Source organism: Cervus elaphus, chromosome 16 (assembly GCF_910594005.1).
Source record: "Cervus elaphus chromosome 16, mCerEla1.1, whole genome shotgun sequence".
Taxonomy (NCBI): domain Eukaryota; kingdom Metazoa; phylum Chordata; class Mammalia; order Artiodactyla; family Cervidae; genus Cervus; species Cervus elaphus.
The window spans coordinates 37,592,101-37,616,972 of NC_057830.1; the positions used below are offsets into that span (position 1 = coordinate 37,592,101).

General features: G+C 42.4%; 1 protein-coding gene and 1 non-coding gene across 2 annotated transcripts in view; both read left to right on the plus strand.

The window, feature by feature from the left end:
- Positions 1–14,298, plus strand: part of EBF2 (EBF transcription factor 2) — a 218,350-nt gene extending 204,052 nt beyond the window's left edge. Inside the window, exons 15-16 of the mRNA XM_043927735.1 lie at positions 4,030–4,197; positions 11,343–14,298. Coding sequence (XP_043783670.1) covers positions 4,030–4,197; positions 11,343–11,374 — 200 coding nt within the window. The 3' untranslated portion in view covers positions 11,375–14,298. The remainder of the gene's footprint in view (positions 1–4,029; positions 4,198–11,342) is intronic.
- A 6,592-nt stretch (positions 14,299–20,890) lies between these two features.
- TRNAC-GCA lies at positions 20,891–20,962 on the plus strand. Its single transcript has one exon. It is a non-coding gene; the product is annotated as a tRNA-Cys (tRNA).
- The last annotated feature ends 3,910 nt before the right edge of the window (positions 20,963–24,872 follow it).

The following is a 24,872-nucleotide window of genomic DNA, read 5'->3' on the forward strand; positions in this document are numbered from 1 at the left end:
ACTACAATCAACAAGGTTTTCCCAGGAATTTGAAAATTTATTGGTGCTTTGCTTTTTTTGTAGCAGAAAGGTTAACAGGTAACCTTGTTTACAGGCAGTTAAGCCTTAGATTGAAGAGAAATGTTAATGTCAGGAAGGCTATTATGTCTCTTGCTAAGGATTGTATTATTTTTTCCCAAAGAAATAAGAGATTTTTCCATTTGTTTCTTTTAACAGCTTTTACTTTTTTCTGCTACATCAAAAGTAATACACATTCATTATAGAAAATTTTGAAAATATGGAAGAGTAAAAGGAAGAAATTCAAGAATTTTCACAATCCTGTCTGGTAGATAATGTCGTTAAAAATTTGGATGTGGGAATTCCCTGGCAGTCCAGTGGTTAGGACTCCGATCTCTCACTGTGGAGGGCCCAGGTTCAGTCCTTGATCATGGAGCTAAGATCCAACAAGCCACATAGTACAGCCAAAAAAAAAAAAACAAAAACAAACAGGGATGCCCATCACATCCTATTACACTTTTGCTTTGTATGTTTTTTCAAAAAGTGAAAGTGGGTTCATTGTCTATATTATTATGTATTCTGCTTTACTCATCTGAGGATGCATATCTTTCCATGCCATTAAATATTCTTCTCTAATCTTAGTTTTAACATTTGCATAATGTTCCATTTTATGGATTTAATATAGTTTATCCTATTGCTAGTCATTTCACTTATTTCCCAGTTTTTCATGATTATAAAAATGTCCTTGGAATTTTTTTTTTTTTTTGCACATTTATGATTACCTCCTTGGAATTAATTTCTGGAAATTAAATTACTGGGTTAAAAGACATGGACGTTTTCAAATACTTTGATACATATTACCAAAGTTCCTCCAGAGAGGTTAGCACTCCCCTTAGAAAAGGAGAGTATCTGTTTCCCTGCCCTCTTAATTTTTTCTTAATCTTTATCAATCTGGCAAGTGGAAAATAACATCTCATTACTGTTTTAATTTGCATCTGATTACTAATTGGTCTGACCATCTATAGGTCTATAAAGGCCTTTTGGTTTTTTTCATTTTTCCTTCTGTGACATTTCTTTTCATGTCCTTTGCCTATTTTCCTATTGGGACATTTTCTGATTAGTTTATAAAAACCTATTAGCTACTGAGGATCTGAATATATCTAAATAAATTATGAAAAATATTTTTCCTAATTTGTCATTTGCCTTTTCTGTATGTGTTATAGAAATTTTTGGTTATATGACAAATCTATCTTATGATGTTCTGTTTAGGCTTTGGGGTGGTGAAAAGGATGAGTTAAATTATATAACTTCCTCATTTTTCTACTAGCTCCTTTATAATTTTGTTTTTAAAAATAACCCTTTAATCTATTTAGATTTATTTTTGTGTTTAATATGAGGAAGCACTCTAAATTTTGTCTCCAAATGGTTAGTGTATTGTTACTATGTGTTTATTTCCCCATTAATTTGAAATGTCCCCTTTATTAAGTTTTAATTCTCCTATATATCCAGGTCTATTTCTGGACTCTATTTTCTCCAAGGATTTGTCTGCCTATTTCTATGCTGGTCTAACACTGATTTCACTGGTGTAGATCTATAATAAGTTTTAATGTCTGTTAAGATATTAAGACTTCTTTAAAAAAATTTTAATGAAACTCCTGGCTCTTACAGCATTTTTTAAAATAAACATAGAAATTATGTTTGCTAACATATGCATATTAAAATTCCTTTTAGGATTTTTATTATAAAAGTATTACATTTTAAATTTTTATATAATCTGACATTTTGCGAACATTTTGTTTAAAATATTTTAAATGGGCACTTTACAGCTCTGTGTTTATTCAACTCTGCAGCAATTTTGTGTCACTTGGTGAAGTCTGAGATGACTCCTTTCCCACTGAGAGGTGGCCACGCTAGTAAGCATACTTTAGGATCTGTTACTAGAAATGACTCGTATGCTGAATATAAGTGGAATTAAGTATATGTGTGCATGTGTGTGTGTGCGCGCCTAATTCACTTTATAAAACCCCTCCCCTCTCATGCTCTATGAGGGAAGATTCTGCTGTTGCAGACCCAGAAGCCAAGGCACCACTTTGGGACCCACATGGATCATATGGTATGTCAGAGACTGGATGGTGGTCAGAATCAGGGGTTTCCACATACCAGCTTTCCTTTGGCCTCTAATTCTGTGCCTCACAGAAAGAGGAGAGGCCCAGCCACTCACCCTGTGCGCGCACACACATTTCACTGATGCTAAAACCAAGGCTAGAGAGGAGACTGACTTGGACCGTGAATAAAACCCATGCTCCAGGCTTAAGCCTCTCTCCTACCCCATGTGCGTGCGTGCTAAGTTGCTTCAGTCATAGCCGACTCTTTGCCACCCCGTGGACTGCGACCTCACTAGCCTCCTCTGTCCATGGGATTCTGTAGCCAAGAATACTGGAGTGAGTTGCCATGCCCTCCTCCAGGGGATCTTCCTGACCCAGGGATCGAACCCCTGTCTCTTATGTCTAATGCATCGGCAGGCAGATTCTTTACCACTGCTGCTACAAATACCACCAATTTTTTTCTTTTGAAGACTGGGATGTATTCCAGTGCTTCCTTTTGCATTGCCCTGTAAATCAGGACCACTTCAGGATGAGCAGTTTTTAGATAAAGATTTTTTTTTTTAAGTCTTTGGTTTGTAGATTGGCTGTAAAAGACATTGCATGGGAGGCATGCCGCATTATTGCTTTATATATGCAATTGTGTGAGCACAGTTGAATGTCTATGTTTATAGGGAGAGGGGAAAAATGAGGATGGAGTCTTGCAAAGGCCATCTGAACACCGGCCCTCCAAAATACACGTTATACTTGAAACATTAACTCACATTCATGTCCTCAATTTCAGATTTACTTGTGGACTGTCTGGACTACTGATGATATGAAGTAGAAGTCAGCACTCTTAGCATTTATTGTGGCCTTTGCCATTAGGTTCCAGTAATTCTTAAGTCATATGACTTGGGACAGTTCAGAATTCTGGACATTATGCTAGAATGAGCCCCTGAAACTTGACCATATACTGTAAAATGCTATCTCTAACAATTTTACGTGTGTGAACTCAAGTTTACCTCTTTTTCGAGCAAATTGAACCTGGAAGAAAATTATCTTCTTGTATGATGTAAGTTGGTGGAGTATCTGACATTAAGAGGTGGGGCACTTTGTTCTGTAAGTTGCCTTTATTTTTCTTGGAAATCACAACAGTTAAATTTTGGCTTCCTTGAAGTCATTTTAATGTTAATACTGGTGTGTTTTTTTTCTACACATTACATCAGAGGAGGCTGACTTGCAGCTTTATTTCCCAGGAGCTCTGAAAGTAGAGGGAGAAGGGAGGTAATCTCTTCACTGTTAATAAACTTTTACATTTAATGAGGAAGTGGCCCATAGAGATGGCATGCTCCGAGAAGATGCCTACCCTACAGAGCAAATCTCTGGCGCCCTGAGAACTGCCAGGGAGACACATGGCTCCCAGACAGGATTACATTTTAGGATTTAAAAAAAAAAAAAGAAGTTTCTGTTTTTTAGTAGACTTGATCATTTTTCAGAGGTTGGTCTTAGCCTTCTCGTGTTGAGCTTCTATCGGGTTAGCCAAAAAGTTTGTTTGGGTTTTTCTACAATACCTTTCAGAGAAATCTGAACAAACATTTTGGCCAACCAAGTACTTGTGGATTAAGACCTATCACAATATGACCTCCTACTGATGCCTTCCTGACTCTTCCAGGCAGAAAAGCACCCTGCCCGGATGTATCTCCTTAGCATCATGGTCGCTCCTCCAATAGGATGATGACCCTACTCACTGTTTCATTTGGCTCTTCCTCCCAAGGGACAGGGCAGGGTCGTTGTCACATTCAACTTCTTCTCAAATCCCTGGAATCTGGAACAATGCCTGGAACAAACGCGTAGTTTGCAGTCAGTATGTACTGGTTGTATGTACTGAAGAAAGAACATAACTCCAGATCTTTCTCTTTCTAAAGAAGGACTGTCCTTTGCTTTCCAGTCATGTCATCAAGTCCCACTGTTGGATCTTCCAGCACATCCTCCATCCTCCCGTTTTCCTCTTCAGTTTTTCCTGCTGTCAAACAGAAGAGTGCCTTTGCCCCTGTCATCAGGCCCCAAGGCTCCCCTTCGCCTGCCTGCTCCAGTGGCAATGGAAATGGATTCAGAGGTAAGCAAGCTGTAGCATCTTGGGAGTCAGCACGGTCCATGGGCCACAGAGTCCACGAAGTGGGAGCAAGCAGCCCTGCATCCTTCTGTATCTCTGGCCATTTCCCTACAAGGAGATGCTCTGGTGTTCTCCGTGTGGGACCAGCATGGCTTGTAGAACTGGGCTAGTTCTCTATCCTAGGGCAAGATGGGGGAATAATAGAGGAGTCAGACGACTCTGCAGGGACACAGAATTAACTATGGTAGGGTGGTGGCTCAGATGATAAAGAATCCACCTGCAATGTGGGAGACCTGGGTTCAATCCCTGGGTTGGGAAGATCCCCTGGAGGAGGGCATGGCAACCCACTCCAGTATTCTTGCCTGGACAATCCCCAGGGACAGAGAAGCTTCGAGTGCCTACAGTCCACAGGGTTGCAAAGAGTCAGACACGACTGAGAAACTAAGAACAGAGTGTCCGGACTCTCCAGATGTTGCTTTTTTTTTTTTTATAAAGTTCTTCTGGGTCTTCATTGCTGTGGAAACTTTTCTCTAATTGCAGCAAGTGAGGGCTGCTCTCTAGTTGTGGTGTGAGGGCTTTCCTTGTTGCTGAGCACAAGCTCTAGAGTGTCGGGCCTCAGTGGTTGCGGCTCCCAGCTTCTGGAGCACAGGCCCAGTAGTTGGGGTGCATGGGCGTAGTTCCTCCACAGTACATGGGATCTTCCTGGATCAGGGATCAAACCTGTGTCTGCTGCACTGGCAGGCGAATTCTTCACCACTGAGCTGCCAGGGAAGCCCTCCAGACCTTGCTTTTCATAAGACCATGTCACTGTTTCCCTTAAGGTACCTGCCCACTACAGCAGGTGCCACGTGAATCGGCTTGCCACCCACACTGTGTTCCCAGTCACGTGGCACCAATCGACAAGATCCATCAGAAGCAACCAGCGAGTTCTGAGAATTCTGGTTTCATGCTGGTGAAATTGATAGCAGGTGCCCGATCAGGGGTGGGGTAGAGAAGAAAGGAAAAAAGATATACTGTGTCTCAGAACAAGTATTAATATCACCCATCAGACCTGTTCTTCAGTGATGTCCTAAAATACAATATGACATGATGTAGCACGCATGTGATGAGCACATGAGAATCTAATCACCTCCTTGTGAATGGGAGCAGCTGATGGCGCGAGAGCAAATTGGAAACTGCTGAGCACTGGAGGAGCCTGACGTCCCACATTATTTTTAGGCTGCTCCTTGCATCTTGACACGCAAACATTCACGACAGGCGGTGTTGGATAAAACCAAAGAGGGCAGAGGTTCGGGTAACCCCTCGTGGATCAAAGCCTCTGAGGTCAGCACAGCCTCGATGGACTGTGTTGACCTTGGAACGGCATCTGCCTGGTGGCTTTCTGATTGCACGGGGGACCCCAAGCCTTGTGAGGGGGATGCTTGTGAGGGTGTCTTCGCTAGGTGGGGCCGAGCATGGCTCCGGGAGGTATGGCATGTTCCTGCCACATTTCTACCATGAGAGTGATGGTGCCGTCTCGAAGTCAAGTGATTTGACAGACGAACTGTGAAATCAGATTTGAAAACCCAGCCCTCAGAAGAGCCCCTGAAAATTCTTTTGCTTCTAATGAGACAAAGCAGCTGGGTCTACATGCCACCCAGCATGGGAATAGTTGGAAACATCTGTATATTTGAAGGGAAAATATATATATATATATATATATTTATTTTTGCTTTTCATCCAGATGTCAGATTCAGTGAGAAGCAGGCTGAGCCTGAGGCTGAGCATCTCCACTGCCCTGTCTCTCATCAAAGGCCAGTGCTTTCTAGCCTAGCATGAGGGGACATGCCCAGAACCTTCCCCATGATGGCCTTACCTCCAGACTGGAATAGGAGGACAGTTGCTGGATTTTTAAAAATTTCTTTATTTCTTAGAAAGATGGTAACGACAACCCTATATGCAAAACAGAAAAAGAGACACAGAAGTACAGAACAGACTTTTGAACTCTGTGGGAGAAGGTGAGGGTGGGATGTTGCGAAAGAACAGCATGTATATTATCTATGGTGAAACAGATCACCAGCCCAGGTGGGATGCATGAGACAAGTGCTCGGGCCTGGTGCACTGGGAAGACCCAGAGGAATCGGGTGGAGAGGGAGGTGGGAGGGGGGATCGGGATGGGGAATACGTGTAAATCTATGGCTGATTCATATCAATGTATGACAAAGCCCACTGAAAAAATAAATAAATAAAGGGGGAAAAATTTCTTTATTTCTAATTGAAGGATAATTGCTTTACAATATTATGTTGGTTTCTGCCATACGTGAACATGAGTCAGCCATAGCTGATATGTCCCCTCCCACCCACCCCTCTAAGTTGTCACAGAGCTCCAGTCTGAGTTCCCTGAGTCACAGAGCAAGTTCCCACCGGCTATCTATCTTATATACGGTAGTATATATATTTCCATATTTTGTATTGGAGTATGGGGATGACTCAGTGGTAAAGAATCTGCCTGCCAATGCAAGAGATGTGGGTCCAATCCCTGGGTCAAGAAGATCCCTTGAAGTGGGGCATGGCAACCCACTCCAGTATTCTTGCCTGGGAGATCACATGGACAGAGAAGCCTGGCGGACTACAGTCCATGGGGTCGCAGAGTCAGACGGGACTTAGCAACTAAAGAACAACATAGCTGATTAACAGTTAGTTTTAGGTTAACAGCTAAGGAGCTCAGCATACATATACATGTATCCATTCTCCCCCAAACTCCCCTCCCAGCCAGGCTGCCAGTGACATTGAGCAGAGTTCCCTGAGCTCTATAGCAGGTCCCTGTTGGTTATCCATTGTAAGTATAACAATTGCTGAATTTTTGCCACATCTTCCCCTTCCCCACCACCTCTTCAGCAGTGATGTCTCCCCTTTCCAAGTCTTATGATTTTAGTCATGTCCCTTAAGTCTGGTGGGGGCCACACAGGTCTCATCAGGGAAGTGCAGAGTGAGAGGCCCAAGAAGGGCTAAGGGTGAGTGCCAGTGTCAGAGGAGGAAAGGGAGGGTACGGCTTTTCCCTCCCTCCAGGCAACTCTTGCCAATATTTTCAGCTTCACTTGGAGGCAGAAAAGCATAACTTGATTGCCACCTGCCAGCCCTCTCTCACGCAGGGACTGAGTTGGGGGGGCAGAGCTAGTCGACTCAGATTTTTTGGGTCTGTGGTATCCAGGGTGACCCACCTTGGGGTCCTACCTGGCTCTTGGCCCTCAGAGAGGCCAGGACAAATTTTTCACTGGCTGCCATGGCCTGGAATCCCCACTGTGCTGCATGCCCAAGGCCCTCTGTGGTCCACTGGTCAGAATGGAGTTGTATGACCCTATGGACCATAGCCCGCCAGGCATCTCTGTCCATGGGGTTCTCCAGGCAAGGAAAGTGGAGTGGGTTGCCCTTCCCTCCTCCAGGTTGGAGTCTTACAACTCCCTCCAAATTCCCCTGGTGATTTGAACCTTAAGAAGGAGGAGGAGGGTGGGGAAGGGCTGGAGAAGGAAAAGGTGGAAGAGAAGGAGAAGAGAACAAAAAGGACACTTAAGTTAGGAATTGGAGACTAAAAAACTTAGAAAGAACTATGAAAATATAAAGTTGTGTATGGAGAAATAAGAGAGAATTCTTCGGAGAACCTCAAAGACTACCCACAGTGGGAAGAATGCTGGAACAGTGGAGCGTGACATTAACCAGAGTTCCCTGTGCTAGCTACACAGTATGTCCTTGTATATGAACTTGACTTCATCAGATGTTGCCAGAATTGGAGCTCAGCCTCCCACGTGCTGGGGCATCCGTACTAGGCACTGTCATCAAGAACCTTGGGTTCCTAGACTGTTAAACAGAGAACTGATTGCTCTCTCTCAAAGCTGTTGAGAAGTTACGTGTGTGAAGAACTAGGAAAAGCGAAGGACGTGCCTGGCAGAGAGAGGCTGGGGCTGACAAAGGATGCCTTTCAGAAGCCTCAGTCCTGTTCTTCCTCATTTGGACCAAGTGACCAGCAGTTCAAGGTCCAGCAACACCAAGTGTCCGGTTGGTGCAGAGACAGAGCCAAGCTGACCTTGAACGTGCTGCCTGCAGCCGCTGAATGAAGGGGCCTGGGGTGGCAGCGGCTGAACGGCAGGATGCTCCGTCTCTTTAGGGACAGACAGTGGGAGAGTGAAAAGGTGGTCTGAGGTGGAGCCTGAAAATCACAGGCTGAGAGGGAGGTTCTTCTCTTCTCCTGCTGTAAGGTGAGGTGGTCTCAGTTGCCCGCAGGAAGATTGCACAGCCAACACTCTCCAAGATTCATGGACCATGTCTGGACCCCACGTGTAAGATGCTGGACCGAGCACTTGACACAAATTATCTTGTTCCAGCATCCTGTGAGCCAAAGGCAAAGGTCATACAATTATCACCATGTCTAGTTAAGGAGCTCACCCAGGACCACACAGCCAGTGACTGAAGAACTCAGACATTTTGACCCCAGAGCCTGAGTTCTGGCAGCCCTTAGTCTCTCCGGGGACAGAAATATTATCGTAGTTCCTCTCTTCAGCATTCATCCATACCTGAACTGAAGAGTAACTGTTACATTCCCATAAAATGTCAAAGGTAAAAAGAGATTGGACAATGTGGTTACGCATTCTCCCAATTAACTTTTGCTTTCTGTCTGTTGGTGACAGTTTCTTTTTTAAAAAAACTTTTTATTTTGCATTGGGGTGTAGCCGATTAACAATGTTGTGATAGTTTCAAGCAAACATCAAAGGGCCTCAGCCATAATATACAGGTGTCCATTTCCCCCCAAACTCCCCTCCCATCCAGGCTGCCCCATAACATTGAGCAGAGTTCCCTGTGCTGTACGGGAGGCCCTTATTGGTTATCCACTTTAAATACAGCAGAGTGATGGGCATGTACACACTGGCAATGGTTTCTACAAGCAAGAAGTCAGGGTCACCATGGAGCAGAGTCTCGCCCACCCAAGTGCCCAACATGACACCAGGAAGAAGCAAACTCCGTGAAATACGTTGTTCTCCAGACATGCAGTGGATCTTGTTCTCGGAGAGGCTCTTCCCTTTTAATAAGCTCTTTAGATAACTCTCTTGAGGATGCAGGAAAAGGAAGGGGCTGATGAGGCTGAAGTGTAATAGACAAGTTAAAGTTGAAAACGTGAGCCCCAGACCTGCTGCCGGGGAGCTCAACGTGCCCTATTCATTTCCCCCACCTTCCACCTCATTTATCAGGCATTCACAGTTGATGAGTATAGATTGTCAAGATAATATCATGCACTATGTGCCAGATTCATTTTCCAGCTCCCTCCAGGAGAAAAAAAAAATAGAATAATTAAAAAAAACAAAACCCTCCTACACTCTGGGATAATTACCAGAGTTCCTATATCTCCAAATCATCGGGGAGTGTCCAGAATTGAACTGCCTTTATTGAAAAGTTACATCGATTCAATATATAGTAATACAGGCAAAAATAATTAAGGCTTTGCTAGCTGTGTAAGACCTTAATCCAGATCTCACAAACATTCAATAAAGGCTGTATGAGCAGGGAAATAGACGGCTGACAATCTTGCCTGAGAAGACGAGCTGGCATAGAGAGAAGGGGTAGAGAGAGAGGGAGGAGGAGCGAGGAGGGGAGGGGCAGGAAAGAAGGAGGAAGGAAGGAAGTGGGTGGAGAGAGATATTGGAAGAAGCAGGAAGAATTTTGGCCATTTGCTTATAAGCCTAGTGAACAACATTCAGCCAAACACTTCAGTGATTTTTGATAAGCCCTCTAGATGAGGCTTTGACAATAAAACTCAAAGGATCAAATTCTAGATATGGTGTGACGTTTGGACACAAGGAAACTACTCTGCCAGGTTCCAAGAATGTGCAAGTTCTGTGGGTTCATCCCCTGAAAGCCAAGGCCAGAGGGGTGCATTTTCGTGTGTGATTTTTCTACATTGTGCGGACGCTGCTTTATTTCTCATATCAAGGGGACACCTTGAACCTGATACCACCCAGATAGGCATTTTCCACTTGCCCAGATGGATACGGCACTAGGGGCTAGGATGGATGGATGGATGGACTAGAGCACTGGACACTGCACTTGGATTGGGGGTGAAGAGTAGAGATTGGGGTGACTCCTAAATTAGGGCTAAATGAAGCCTTCTGTTCCAGTGAATCAGCATTCCTTAGTGAATGGGCATCACAGATAGTGAAAGTCAAAGTCGCTCAGTTGTGTCTGACTCTTTGCGACCCCATGGACTATACAGTCCATGGAATTCTCCAGGCCAGAATACTGGAGTGGGTAGCCTTTCCCTTCTCCAGCGGATCTTCCTGACCCAGGAGTAGAACCGGGGTCTCCTGCATTGCAGGCAGATTCTGTACCAACTGAGCTATGAGGGAAGCCCAGATAGTGGTACACCCCAAAGGAAGATGAACCAGTTAGAAACCTCATCAAATTTCAGCTAGAATGGATAGAAACCCAGGATGGGTAGAGAGTTTGATTTGTTATAAATGATGCCTTGTAAGTAACTCAATAGGCTTGGCACCTGGAATTTATTTTCCTCTTCCAGCTAGGTGATTTGAAACTGTATGATCTAAAAGTTATTTTAGTCTAATAATGAAAACTATCTTACACATATACCCATATTACAATTTAGTACATGTTTACATGTCAATTATACAACCCATTAATATAAAACAACATGATTCTTGGCCTCTGAAGCAAAATTTCAGCAAGCTTTGTGTTACATTCAGGGATTCAGTAAGGCAGCAAGCTTTGTGTTACGTTCGGTGATTAAGGCTTCAGTGCCTGTCATTGCCTGTCTGCTAGACCAGTGTGGTGCTCAGGCACTTCAGTCGTGTCCCTGACTCTTTGTGACCTCTTGGACCACAGCGCTCCAGGCAAGAATACTGGAATGGGTTACCATTTCCTCCTCCAGAGGCTCTTCTTGACCCAGGGATCAAACTGAGTCTCTTGCATCTCCTGCATTGGCAGGCAGGTTCTTTACACTGCACCACCTGGGACCTGAGGACAGTGGGTTCCCATATCAGCTGAAGGTACCATCACCCTGGATTGTTCCAAACTGTCCATCCCATCCCCTAGCCCTCTCTCTGGGCTCTAGACATTAATGTAAGGAGTCTGTAAGTCTCACGCTTGTGTTCACTCTTTCCTTGCAGCCATGACTGGACTTGTCGTGCCCCCAATGTAAAGAAGAGGAAGAACTGCTTTCTTGTAGCACAAAACTACTTACTCTGATGGACCAATAACAAAGTACTAGGAGCTCTCTGGGGAGAGTTGTGCCCCCAAGTGAACATGATGGACTGATCTGGCTTTGCAAGGAGCCACCTCTTAACCTGGTCTCCTGTTTCTCATGTAGCTCTGATGGTAGCTACACAAACTGACCCTCTTGGGAACAAGGACAAAAGATGTCATTGACGTAGTCAGTGCTAACAGCAGAAATGCAATTCTTTGTTACGAACATTATGAGAACCACCTTCCTATGTTTGTAAAATATTTAAGAAAAAAAAATTGGCAAACGATTCATGCTTAATATTTTGGATACTATTTGTTTTTCTTTGTAGGAAAAAAAAAAGTTGAAAGTTTCTATTTTCTATGAAGCCTTTCAGATACCAATTTAGTTTATGCAGAAAAAAAAATTGAACAAAACAGGGTACCAGCATGAAAGACTTTGTTAAAACGAAACCTGAATCGAATGATGAAATGTGGTTGTATGTGTGTTTGCTTATAGTTTAATCTCCTTAAAAAACAAACAAAAAAAAAACAAAAAAAGGGAAAAATTTTAAAATGTTTTACAATTATTTAAATAAATAAATGTGTAACTTATTGTAAGTAGAGGTAGAAATTCAGACCTTTTTGGAAGAGAGAGGAATTTCTCTTCCTGATGTAAAATGGAAGTGATGCAAACAGGTAGTAACAAGTTTAAAAGGTGTGTGATTATTACTGCAGTTACTTACTAGACTCTTATCCCCTGTCCCGCATCCCCCTCTTTTTCCATCATTTTATTGACCCACGCAGGCAAGAATATGTACCTTATGTAGAACAACCCGGTGCAGAGACAAAGATGCAAGTCCTTGCACGTACACAAATACTCAAACCCATCCATCCATTCCCAGCTCTGTCTGCTTTCTAATAGCCTACATGTCCCTTTTGGTATTCACTCTTTGTGAATATATAATTTTTAAGAATTCACATTAGCTCCCACATTCTCCCCTGAGAAGTGCAGAGAAGTCCCCTGTCTCAGTGCATCCTTGGCTTTGCAACCCTCAGGAAAAGGCAGGGATCACCTTAAAGACAGCCAAAGTCACGTGACTTCCCCAACCAACTGGCCCCTGTGGAATCTTCCTGTTAAGAGCCCCACATTCCCTCCTCTTTGGTGATCTGCTTCAGCATAGAGATGTAAGCCCCATAGTACTTCAGAAGCAGGTTTGAAGAAGGTGACTCTGTCTCTCAGACTCCTCCTTATCAATATTAGGATGTCCACATCTTTCCTTATCTCTGCAGATTTCCCCTTTCATGGCATTAAACTCACCTGAAAAAAAAAACTATGTATCCTGCTTGACACAGTTTCCAGGCAAGAATGTGATAGGATGAGGAAGAGGCAGGTTATAAGCCCTAACTCTCTCCTCTGATATTTGAAGAAATGGAAACCTAGATTCTTAGCAGAGTCAGAGGGTAGCGGCACCCGTGTTCCAAATAGCGTATTTCCCTAGACCTGTGACAGGCTCTCGTAAGTTCTGGGACTAGCTCTTAGCGGGAGAAATCTTGAAGGAGCTGCTAACATGGGGCTAAGTCTTAAAAGTCTGTGTGGTCTTGGAGATATATCCAGACTTCTCTCAATGGCCAATAAGGATGTCATTGTTTTCCAGGCCAGGGTTCCCCTTGTTGGCTAAGTGACACCACAGTAGAGGTGATACACAGACTTCAGTTTGGGGTATCAGGTTAGGATTCCAATCAGAAATTGATGCAGCTCTCCTGGAGAAACATCTTCAGCGCATCTGAGCCAAGTTTAGATGACCCCATAAATTCTCCCTCCCTTCCATTTGCCCACATCTATTCAACCCTCAATGGTCTTATCTGCCTTTATTCCAGAACTACCCTGTATGACCCAAATATTATTTCTACGCACATGATAATCCAAGTTTGGAAACCTGGCATGCTTGTAATCCTGCTGACTGTCCCTCACAGTCAGGGCCTAAAGCACCAAAAAACAAAAAACACAAGGGAAACACAAGAGAACGTTCCCCAGTGAAAAATCTGATGGAAGAGGAAGGGTGTGGATGACAACCACCACCATCCAGAAGTGAAGGCAGAATGAAAGTAAGCATGTTTAGATCTGGATTCCAGCCAATCCAACATAAGGAAATGTTTTTTTAAGTAGCATTGCTTTTAGAATCTGTGAATTTTGCTCTTGCATGAAGATGAGTGCAGTACTGTCTTCAAAATGATTGTAGAATTTCTCGGTAGCTTTACACCGAAAAATGTGTGTAACTAAATACAAGACATCTTTGACCATTCAGCTAGAACCTCAGCAGTGACAGATCTATTTAAGTGTACAAATGTGTGTAAGGATAATGTTTAGTGTACTAATAAATTAAAAACAAACCTACTCTGTCCTCTTTAGTCATTGCTGTTAAATCATTCTGGTTCCAGGTTATTTTTGTGCCACTTGAAATAAGTATTTCTATAGGTAACTAAAAATTCTATCCTATCTTTGTAAAAGGAGCTGTGTTAAGATTTTTCATTTAAAGGGACACTTTACTGCATTATTTATCTCTCTCTCTCTCTTTTTTTGTTACAGCATCATATTCTCCCCAGTTTTTCTTTGCACATTCCAATATGCATGGTTTAAAAACCATCCCCTTCTCTAACTTTTGTACAGTAAGGTCTCATTTTCAAACTGTATAGTTTCATTTTATCATTTCTGCTTTGTCAGTTATATACAGTATAAAGTTGCTATGCACAGAGCTTTTTGTAAAGACAGCTTTTTTGTTTACTGTTTTTAATGGTCTTACTTATGAAAGAATATCTTGTTTGTAAAATGAATATGTCTACTTCAGTTTTAAACTTTAAATTATCCTAACAAAAAATAAAATTTTTGTACTGTAAAAATAATTTGGAACTTGTCTCTCTCTTTTTTTTAAGTGGGAAAAAATCAAGTTTGGGATTTATTCTTTCTTTGGCGGGGGGGCGGGGCGCAGAATTTATACTTAAGTTTAGGGATTTTCTTCATGGCTGCTAGTCCCTGAACTCTTGTTGGGAAATTTTACTACAGTTTTTGCTTACTTGGTAAGTGCTCTGTGGTGCTGACTTGGAGGAGAGAATACATATGACTTTAAGTATTTTTCTGTATATATTTATGTATCCATCTAGTCAAATCCCTTCATAAAAACCCAAATGATCCTACTTCCAATGTTGGACTTTGGTTATACAGAATTCTTAGGGTAGGTGAGAAGTCTATTTAGATTTGAAACTGCAAAACTGAACAAATGTTATAGCTGATCCATCAGGTACAGGGTGAAGAACTGGAGGCTGGACAGAGACATGATGTTTAGCTTTAGATCACGGGAAGAGAGCAAGTCTCATGCCTCTAGGAGGAAATAATTCATGGAAAATAGCTTGTCTAAGAAGACAGAAGCACTGATAGAGCCCAGAGAAGACAGTGATCACAGGTGGAGTGGTCAGAGAAGTTCCCGTGGGGGGGGATAGAGCTGGGTGGTCCTTCAAAGGACGGTAGAAATGTTGTGGTAGGGGTTGTCAGTGGGCACCACAGAGGGGAAGGCTGTCATGGACAAAGTTGAGTAAAGGGAAATTGACATAGCACACTTAGGAGAATGGGATTCTGAATGTGGTCTTTCCACTAAACTGTTCACAAGCCTGCTCATAATAAGATGGTTTTATTTCTTTCTATAAGGATTAGTGATCTGCAAACCATAGAAACTGTGTTCCTTGCATAAGTGAATGAGATGCTATTTTTTTTGTGGTTGTTTTTTAAAGATTCTTTTCAAATGTAGACCATTTATTAAGGTCTTTAATGAATTTGTTACAATAGTGCTTATGTTTTATGTTTTGGCTTTTGGCCATGAGGCATGTGGAATCTTAGCTCCCTGACGAGGGATCTAACCTACAACCACTGCATTGGAAGGCAAAGTCTTAACCACTGGACCGCCAGGGAAGTCCCGGATGAGATGCTATTTCTAAGCACTATTCAAAGAAAGCTACTGTGGTTTTGCTTTTCTCCTCGAAGACTAGCTGTCTGCCTAGACTGTGCGTGTGTGTGTGTGTGTGTGTGTGTGTGTGTGTGTGTGTGTATGCTCAGTTGCTCAGTTGTCTCCAGCTCTTTGCTATCCCATGGACTGTAGCCCACCAGGCTCCTTTGTCCATATAATTTCCCAGGAAAGAATACTAAAGCAGGTTGCCATTTCCTTCTCCACGGGATCTTCCCTACCCAGGGATCAAACCTGCATCTCTTATGTCTCCTGCATTGGCAGGCACATTCTTCACCACTGTGCCTCTTTGCCTGGTGCCTTCTCAGCCCTCAGGTCATAGTTTAAGTAGCATCTCCTCAGGGAGGACCATGGATATTTCCCACCTAGTCTCTTTAACTGGACTCTGTGTCCTTGTTGTAATTTGTGGTCATTTGTGGGCCACTTTAGACTGAAGGCTCATAACAGAGCCCATATCTGTCTCAATCCTAGATGTAGAACATCCAGCCATGTCTGAGATGCCCAACAAATACCCAGCACTTGAGATGCCCGATGAATACTTGTTAAATCAGCAAATGAGAGACAGAATTCTGATCCCTAGAGGCAGCCTTGCTTTGGTGTGTGGGGACAGGTAGCTAATGTGTCACAAATGATAGGAAACAGCATCACTTTGAGAATTCACTCCTTAGGGACTGTCAGTCAACTAATCCAAAAAAGTGATGAAATGTGTCTATAATATAAAGTGACTGGCTGTTTAATAAACATAGGAAACTCAAAATGAGAAGGAAGTGAGGAATAAGAGATCTCTTGCTTGTATCCTGTTGAATAAGTCACTTTGCCCCTTGGCCCTGGAACACTGTAGATTCTGTTGATGCTCAGATGTCATTCCAGAACTAGAATCAGGGGCTTTTAGAGGAATGTACATCCCAGTCCTATTCCAGATAGTCCATTTGACTTGTTGACTGAACACATGAATCTCAAAGAGCTTATAGGTTCAGCGTGGCTGAGGGCACTGAAAGTGAGACGGTGATAAGATTTGAAACTTAAAGAACCAGGCGGGGATCTGGTTCTAAAAGAACTTCATCACATCAGAGAGTTTAGTCTTCATCCATAGGACCACAAGGTATGTAATGGAAAACTATTAAAAGAACTTGAGTCAAGGAGTTGACATGATCCACTTGATGCTGTAGAAAATCATCATAACTGCAGTACAGATGATGGAGACCAATTAGGCAAGGGATAAAAGACAGCTGACAAGGACCAGGGAGCTGGACCATCACTGTGACTGGTATCCTTTTGGTTGATCAGTGTCCGTGCCATGAGTGAGCGAGTGAAAATCGCTCAGTTTTGTCAGCTCTTTGCGACCCCATGGACTATACAGTCCATGGAGTACTCCAGGCCAGAATACTAGAGTGGGTAGCCGTTCCCTTCTCCAGGGGATCTTTCCAGCCCAGGGATTGAACACAGGTCTCCCACATTGCAGGCAGATTCTTTACCAGCTGAGCCACCAGGGAAGCCCCTGTAGCTTCTGTCTGTGCCATGCCAATCGATAAATGTTTTAAAATTACTCCTGCAACCTAGGAGAATATGGCAACAATCTAGATGAGAGTGAGTCATATTTGAACTAACGCTTGGCAGTAGAGATGGAAAGTAGAGGAGAGATTTGAAAGAAAGCTTTGCAGTTTGATATGACTTAGTGATTGATTAGATGAGAGAATGAGGGTACTAGGGTGACTAGGATAACTCCCAATTTGCTAGTTAGACTACTGGATTTTGTGATACCATTAGCTGAAGTAGGGAAAAAGAAACATATTGCACAGAATGGAAAGATACGATGATTTTAAGTTTGGGCAGGTCTGTTACAGTTTCACCTTTTCTTTCTTGGTTAGCTGAAGATTGCTTACTACAGTTTATTCAGGAAGGACTTGGAAGAATTATACTAATTGGTTTATGCATATCCAAAAAAGAAATGGTTGCTCTGTTTTTATTTGACTGGCTGTTTGTACTTAGTCGCTCAGCTGTGTCCAACTTTTTGTGACCCCATGGACTGCAGAACACCAGGCTTCCCTGTCCATGGGGATTCTCCTGGTAAGAATACTGGGGTGGGTTGCTGTGCCCTCCTCCAGGGAATCTTCCCAACCCAGGTCTCCCACACTGCAGGTGGATTTTTTACCATCTGAGCCAGACTGGCTGTTTAGTTAGGTATAAAAATTTCCTGAGTTAAATTCTCTCTATTTGAGGACTTCAAAGGAGTTTATAAAAAGTATCTTCTTGTGTTGAATGTCTCTGAAGCATGGCTCCTTTTCTCATTCTCTTTTTTTTTTTTTTTATTGCCCACGGCAATTCTATGATTTCTTTTCTACATCAGAACGCTATTGAGAGTCAAAGGGGCACAATAATCATGCCTGGAAAACAGAAGTAGATTGGCACTTGGTCCCTCTACTTATAAATTATTTGGTGTTTTTGCCTGTCTGCCCAAAGGTATCTTTCTTAAAGGTACTGAGGTCCAGTACCTTTACTGGGATATGTCTTGGTATTGATTGTTCTGTGTAATTCATTTTCTCCTGGGATGTAGCATTCCCTCTCAACATGTAGATTCAAGTGTTCTCTTATTTCTGGAAGCTTTCCTTTAATTATAACATTGAATATATTCTCTGTTCCTTCATTAGGGCTATTGTTGCTAGAGACACCAATTATACATATGCTAGACCTCAGTGTCCATCATTCACCTCCATCCCATTCTCTCCAGCCTCTCTTGACACTTAGAGCATATATGTGCTGGCTTTTCTCACTCTTGTCCTCTATATTCCTTCTCATGTGGCCTTAATTTCTCAGATGATTTTATTTTTCTCATATAATTTTCATAAACTGTGCCAGCTTATATCATTGTTTTGTATTGTGTTACTTATTTTTCTTTGAGCAATTGCATCTCTGTTTTGAGCTATTGTTTTATATAGAAATTATTTTATTATTATTATTACAAAGAACTTGATCAGAAATACCATCTGTTCCATGAAAATTGATTTTTTTTTTTTCAGGTAAGTGTCCTTGCCTATCATTTTTTACTTTTTTCCCCTCCTCATGGTCTATGTGTATAAATCATATTTAGATACCTCTTTGAGAATATTCATCTTTGATTGAAGTGAGTTTTTCCTGGATCAGCTATTTGCCAGAGGTTTGAGAGCAGGGTGACTAGGACAATGCACTAGGCCAACAGGAATTCTTATTTCAAAAATGTGCCTGTGTTTGTACACAAGAATAGTGGTGGTGGGGGTAGGAAGACGTCTTCTAGGCTTTACTTCTTCTTGTGGGCAACATAAATCAGTGTACAATTGCTTACAGTGTATACTACTCTTTTTTAAAAAATAATTGTATTTGTTTACTTTTAGCTGTGCTGGGTCTTCTGTGTGGGCCTTCTCTAGTCACCACATGCAGGGGCTACTCTTCATTGTGGTGCATGGGCTTCTCCTTGCGGAGGCTCCTCTTGTTGTGGAGCACAGGCTCTGGGGCACTTGGGCTTCAGTAGTTGCGTCATGTAGGCTTAACAGCTGTGGTCCTGGGCTCTAGTGCACAGGCTCAACAGTTGTGGCACAAGGGCTTAGCTCCTCCTCAGCATGTGGGGTCTTCCCAGACCAGGGATAGGACCTGTGTCTCCTGCAATGGCAGGTAGAATCTTTACCATTGAGCCACCAGGGAAGCCCCAACTGGCTGCTTCTGACACATCTGGTTTGTCTGGGTAATTCCCTCATCAGTTGCCTACTGTGCATCCTGTCTTTGTCAAATACAGTCCAGAGATATGTCTATATTCAGACTCTATGTTTGTTCCAATTGTTTCAACAAGAGACAGTTGGTTTTGACTCTCAGGACAGTGACATTTATCTCATCAGCTTTGTTTGACATTAGCATCTGAAGTGTCCTTTCTCAGTCTCTACCCACATTCCTGTTTGACTTTCACTGCCGTTGCCTTCCTTCCTTATCAATTGTGTTTTGGGGTAACCAATTTTCCTAAATTCATCAAAGGTGAAATTCATGCTTCTTGCTCTCATTTCCTTATTTTCTTTTGAGTAGGAATTAATGGAAAAGGTCTTATGATAGCATTTTCATCTGAGATCTTCATATCCTCTGCATTTTGGTAATTCACAAATAAATGGATGGCTACACAGGGCTATGAACTCTTTCATTCTACCACTCTTCTACCTTGGACCTTGTAGATCACCCTTGATAACAAGCTCTTGGGGCACCAGCTCATTGGCTACATTCTTCACATTTCCTGTTCAGTTCAGTTCAGTCACTCAGTCGTGTCCGACTCTTTGCGACCCCTTGAATCGCAGCACACCAGGCCTCCCTGTCCATCACCAACTCATGTCCATCAAGTCGGTGACGCCATCCAACCATCTCATCCTCTGTTGTCCCCTTCTCCTCCTGACCCCAATCCCTCCCAGCATCAGGGTCTTTTCCAATGAGTCAACTCTTCGCATGAAATGGCCAAAGTATTGGAGTTTCAGTTCCAGCATCAGTCCTTCCATTGAACACCCAGAACTGATCTCCTTTAGGATAGACTGGTTGAATCTCCTTGCAGTCCAAGGGACTCTTAAGAGTCTTCTCCAACACCACAGTTCAAAAGCATCAATTTTTCAGCACTCAGCTTTCTTCACAGTCCAACTCTCATATCCATACATGACCACTGGAAAAACCATAGCCTTGACTAGATGGACCTGTGTTGGCAAAGTAATGTCTCTGCTTTTTAATGTTATCTAGGTTGGTCATAACTTTCCTTTCAAGGAGTAAGCGTCTTTTAATTTCATGGCTGCAGTCACCATCTGCAGTGATTTTGGAGCTCAAATAAATAGTCAGCCACTGTTTCCACTGTTTCCCCATCTATTTGCCATGAAGTGATGGGACCGTATGCCATGATCTTAGTTTTCTGAATATTGAGTTTTAAGCCAACTTTTTCACTCTCCTCTTTCACTTTCATCAAGAGGCTTTTTAGTTCCTCTTCACTCTCTACCATAAGGGTGGTGTCATCTGCATATCTGAGGTTATTGATATTTCTCCCGGCAATCTTGATTCCAGACTGTGTTTCATCCAGCCCAGTGCTTCTCACGATGTACTCTGTATATAAGTTAAATAAGCAGGGTGATAATATACAGCCTTGAGGTACTCCTTTTCCCATTTGGAACCACTCTGTTGTTCCATGTTTAGTTCTAACTGGTGCTTCCTGACCTGCATACAGATTTCTCAAGAGGCAGGTCAGGTGGTCTGGTATTCCCATCTCTTTCAGAATTTTCCACAGTTTATTGTGATCCACACAGTCAAAGGCTTTGGCATAGTCAATAAAGCAGAAATAGATGTTTTTCTGGAACTCTCTTGCTTTTTCAATGATCCAGCGGATGTTGGCAATTTGATCTCTGGTTCCTTTGCCTTTTCTAAAACCAGCTTGAACATCTGGAAGTTCACGGTTCACATATTGCTGAAGGAGAATTTTGAGCATTACTTTGGGCTCCCTGCTGGCTCAGACGGTAAAGTGTCTGCCTGCAATGCAGGAGACCTGGGTTCGATCCCCGGGTTGGGAAGATCCCCTGGAGAAGGAAATGGCAACCCACTCCAGTACTCTTGCCTAGAAAACTCCATAGATGGAGGACCCTGGTGGGCTACAGCCCTTGGGGTCGCAAAGAGTCGGACATGACTGAGCGACTTCACTTACTCACTTACTAGCGTGTGAGATGAGTGCAATTGTGCGATAGTTTGAGCATTTTTTGGCATTGCCTTTCTTTGGGATTGGAATGAAACCTGACCTTTTCCAGTCCTGTGGCCACTGTTGAGTCTTCCAAATTTGCTGGCATATTGAGTGCAGCACTTTCACAGCATCATCTTTCAGGATTTGAAATAGCTCAACTGGAATTCCATCACCTCCACTAGCTTTGTTCATAGTGATGCTTTCTAAGGCCCTCTTGACTTCACATTCCAGGATGTCTGCTCTCGGTGAGTGATCACACCATCGTGATTATCTGGGTCATGAAGATCTTTTTTGTACAGTTTTTTTTCTGTGTATTCTTGCCACCTCTTCTTAATATCTTCTGCTTCGGTTAGGTCCATACAATTTCTGTCCTTTATCGAACACATCTTTGCATGAAATATTCCCTTGGTATCTCTAATTTTCTTGAAGAGATCTCTAGTCTTTCCATTCTGTTGTTTTCCTCTATTTCGTTGATCACTGAGAAAGGCTTTCTTATCTCTCCTTGCTATTCTTTGGAACTCTGCATTCAAATGGGAATATCTTTCCTTTTCTCCTTTGCTTTTCACTTCTCTTCTTTCCACAGCTATTTGTAAGGCCTCCTCAGACAGCCATTTTGCTTTTTTGCATTTCTTTTCCATGGGGATGGTCTTGATCCCTGTCTCCTGTACAATGTCATGAACCTCTGTCCATAGTTCATCAGGCACTCTGTCTATCTGATCTAGTCCTTTAAATCTATTTCTCACTTCCACTATATAATCATAAGGGATTTGATTTAGGTCATACCTGAATGGTCTAGTGGTTTTCCCTACTTTCTTCAATTTAAGTCTGAATTTGGCAATAAAGAGTTCATGATCTGAGCCACAGTCAGATCCTGGTCTTGTTTTTGCTGACTGTATAGAGCTTCTCCATCTTTGGCTGCAAAGAATATAATCAATCTGACTTCAGTGTTGACCATCTGGTGATGTCCATGTGTAAAGTCTTCTCTTGTGTTGTTGGAAGAGGTTGTTTGCTATGACCAATGCATTCTCTTGGCAAAACTATTAGCATTTGCCCTGCTTCATTCCATACTCCAAGACCAAATTTGCCTATTACTCCAGGTGTTTCTTGACTTCCTACTTTTGCATTCCAGTTCCCTATAATGAAAAGGACATCTTTTTGGGGTGTTAGTTCTAAAAAGTCTTGTAGGTGTTCACAAAGCTGTTCAACGTCAGCTTCTTCAGCATTATTGGTTGGGGCATAGACTTGGATTACCATGACATTGAATGGTTTTGCCTTGGAAATGAAGAGAGATCATTTCATCATTTTTGAGGTTGCATCCAAGTACTGCATTTCGGACTCTTTTGTTGACCATGATGACTACTCCATTTTTTCTGAGGGATTCCTGCCCACAGTAGTAGATATAATGGTCATCTGAGTTAAATTCACCATTCCAGTTCATTTTAGTTTGCTGATTCCTAGAATGTCAACATTCACTCTTGCCATCTCCTGTTTGACCACTTCCAATTTGCCTTGATTCATGGACCTAACATTCCAGGTTACTATGCAATATTGCTTTTTACAGCATCGGACCTTGCTTCTATCACCAATCACATCCACAACTGGGTATTGTTTTTGCTTTGGCACCATCCCTTCTTTTTGGAGTTATTTCTCCACTGATCTCCAGTAGCATCTTGGGCACCTACCGACCTGGGGAGTTCCTCTTAGGAAATGTATCCTATCATTTCACCTTTTCATACTGTTCATGGGGTTCTCAAGGCAAGAATACTGAAGTGGTTTGCATTCCCTTTTCCAGTGGACCACACTCTCCACCATGACCCGTCCATCTTGGGTGGCCCCACACGGCATGGTTTAGTTTCACTGAGTTAGACAAGACTGTGGTCCTGTGATCAGATTGGCTAGTTTTCTGTGATTATGGTTTTCTGTGATTATGCAGGGGCAGGAAGGCTGAGAGGAGCTACTCCACGTTCAAGGTCAGGAGGGGCGGCTGTGAGGAGATACCCCTCATCCAAGGTAAGGAGCAGTAGCTGTGCTTTGCTGGAGCAGCCGTGAAGAGATACCCCACGTCCAAGTTAAGAGAAACCCAAGTAACACGGTAGGTGTTGCAAGAGGGCATCAGAGGGCAGGCACACTGAAACCATAATCACGGAAAACTAGCCGATCTGATCACAGGACCACAGTCTTGTCTAATTTTTCCTGTTAGACTCTGCCAAATACAATAATAAGGTACAGGTAATTCCCCAAACTACTACTGAAAGTGGTTGTCCAGCTGAAATTTGTTACAATGAATAAAACACAAAAAGGGACCTAACTCTTGGAAATATGATAAAATGGCACATAACCTGTCATGCCATCCATGCTTTGGGTTATTCTAAAGCTGATCCCACTTTAAACAGAAAAATTCTATTTTTATAAATTATATGCATAGAAGGTAGTATGATAAAATGGAAATGGCTAGAATTCAGAGATCCTGATTCAAATTCTGCCATCTTCAACTATGTCAACTTGAACAAATCACTACATTAAGACTTATTCTTCTCAAATGCAAACCAAGAACAACTATACACCTTTACGTATATGTGTATACATATATATATATACACACATGGATATCATATGTATATTATACACATACATATATAGAGAGAGAGTTGCTTTTGTCCTTGTCTTGCATTTGAGAAGACTAAGACTCAGTGCAGTGATTTATTCAAGATTATATAACTAAGGACATGCACAAGCTATGGATCTATATCAACATGTATATTTACATATGTGTGTGTCATTGTTATTATGATTAAAAGAAAACATATATAAAACATTAAAGGATGTTTAAGCGCCATAAGTGATAATTTTTTGGTTTTGGTCTGTTTATTACTCTATACCCTGCATTTAAAACAGTACTTAGTACTGAGCTAGCAGCACTCAGTAAAAAAATTAACAATTAAATTAATATGTAAAATGTGTACCTGTGAGAGAGGCTCACTGACTTAAAACCACAGTTTCAGCATGGGCTTTACAGACTCAGGTTTGCATCCCAGCTCTCCCACTTGCCTGCACAAGGATAGAGTTCACATGGAAACTCAGCACTCCCTGGTTCATCATCTTTGAAAGAGCAAAACTATGGTACCTGGTCCTGCCTTGGAATCAGTTAACATCTTCCTCTTACCTGGTTCCAGCTGCTTCTCAGCCAGGAGCTAAGAAGGAAGCTAAGGGAAGCAGTCAGAGTACAAGGTTCACTCTGGTCTGTTTTGGAGATAAAAGAGTGAACAGTAATGAGTCCATTATTTGGCCATGGATACCATTTGCACCAACAGTAAAAATTGGGGTAGGACAATCGGCCCGATGCCCAGGAAATAGTTCTCCAGCACTTTGTGTCCCTGGGAGTGGTACACCCAAGAGAAGCCACAGTCCCAGTTCTCTTTAATCAATATTAATCATAAAAAAAGCAAGTCAAGGATGTGTGGCCCAGTCACCAGTCTATGTTTTCTTCCATTAAAAGTTAAGAAGAAGTTTTTATCATAGACCAGAACATCTGGTGTGTCATGAATGTGACTTCTGAGGACAAAGCAAGCATTGTTTTCCATTCCAGATTTTCTCAAGTCCAAGAGTCTGAACCCATGAAATATTGCTTTTAAGACAGGAATGAGACCAGAATGACTTCCAATATCAAATCTGAATAAATATTTACCATTTCTGCACTGAGCAAGAGCAAAAGAGTTGCATAGAGCTCCAAGGGCCTCAAAGACTGT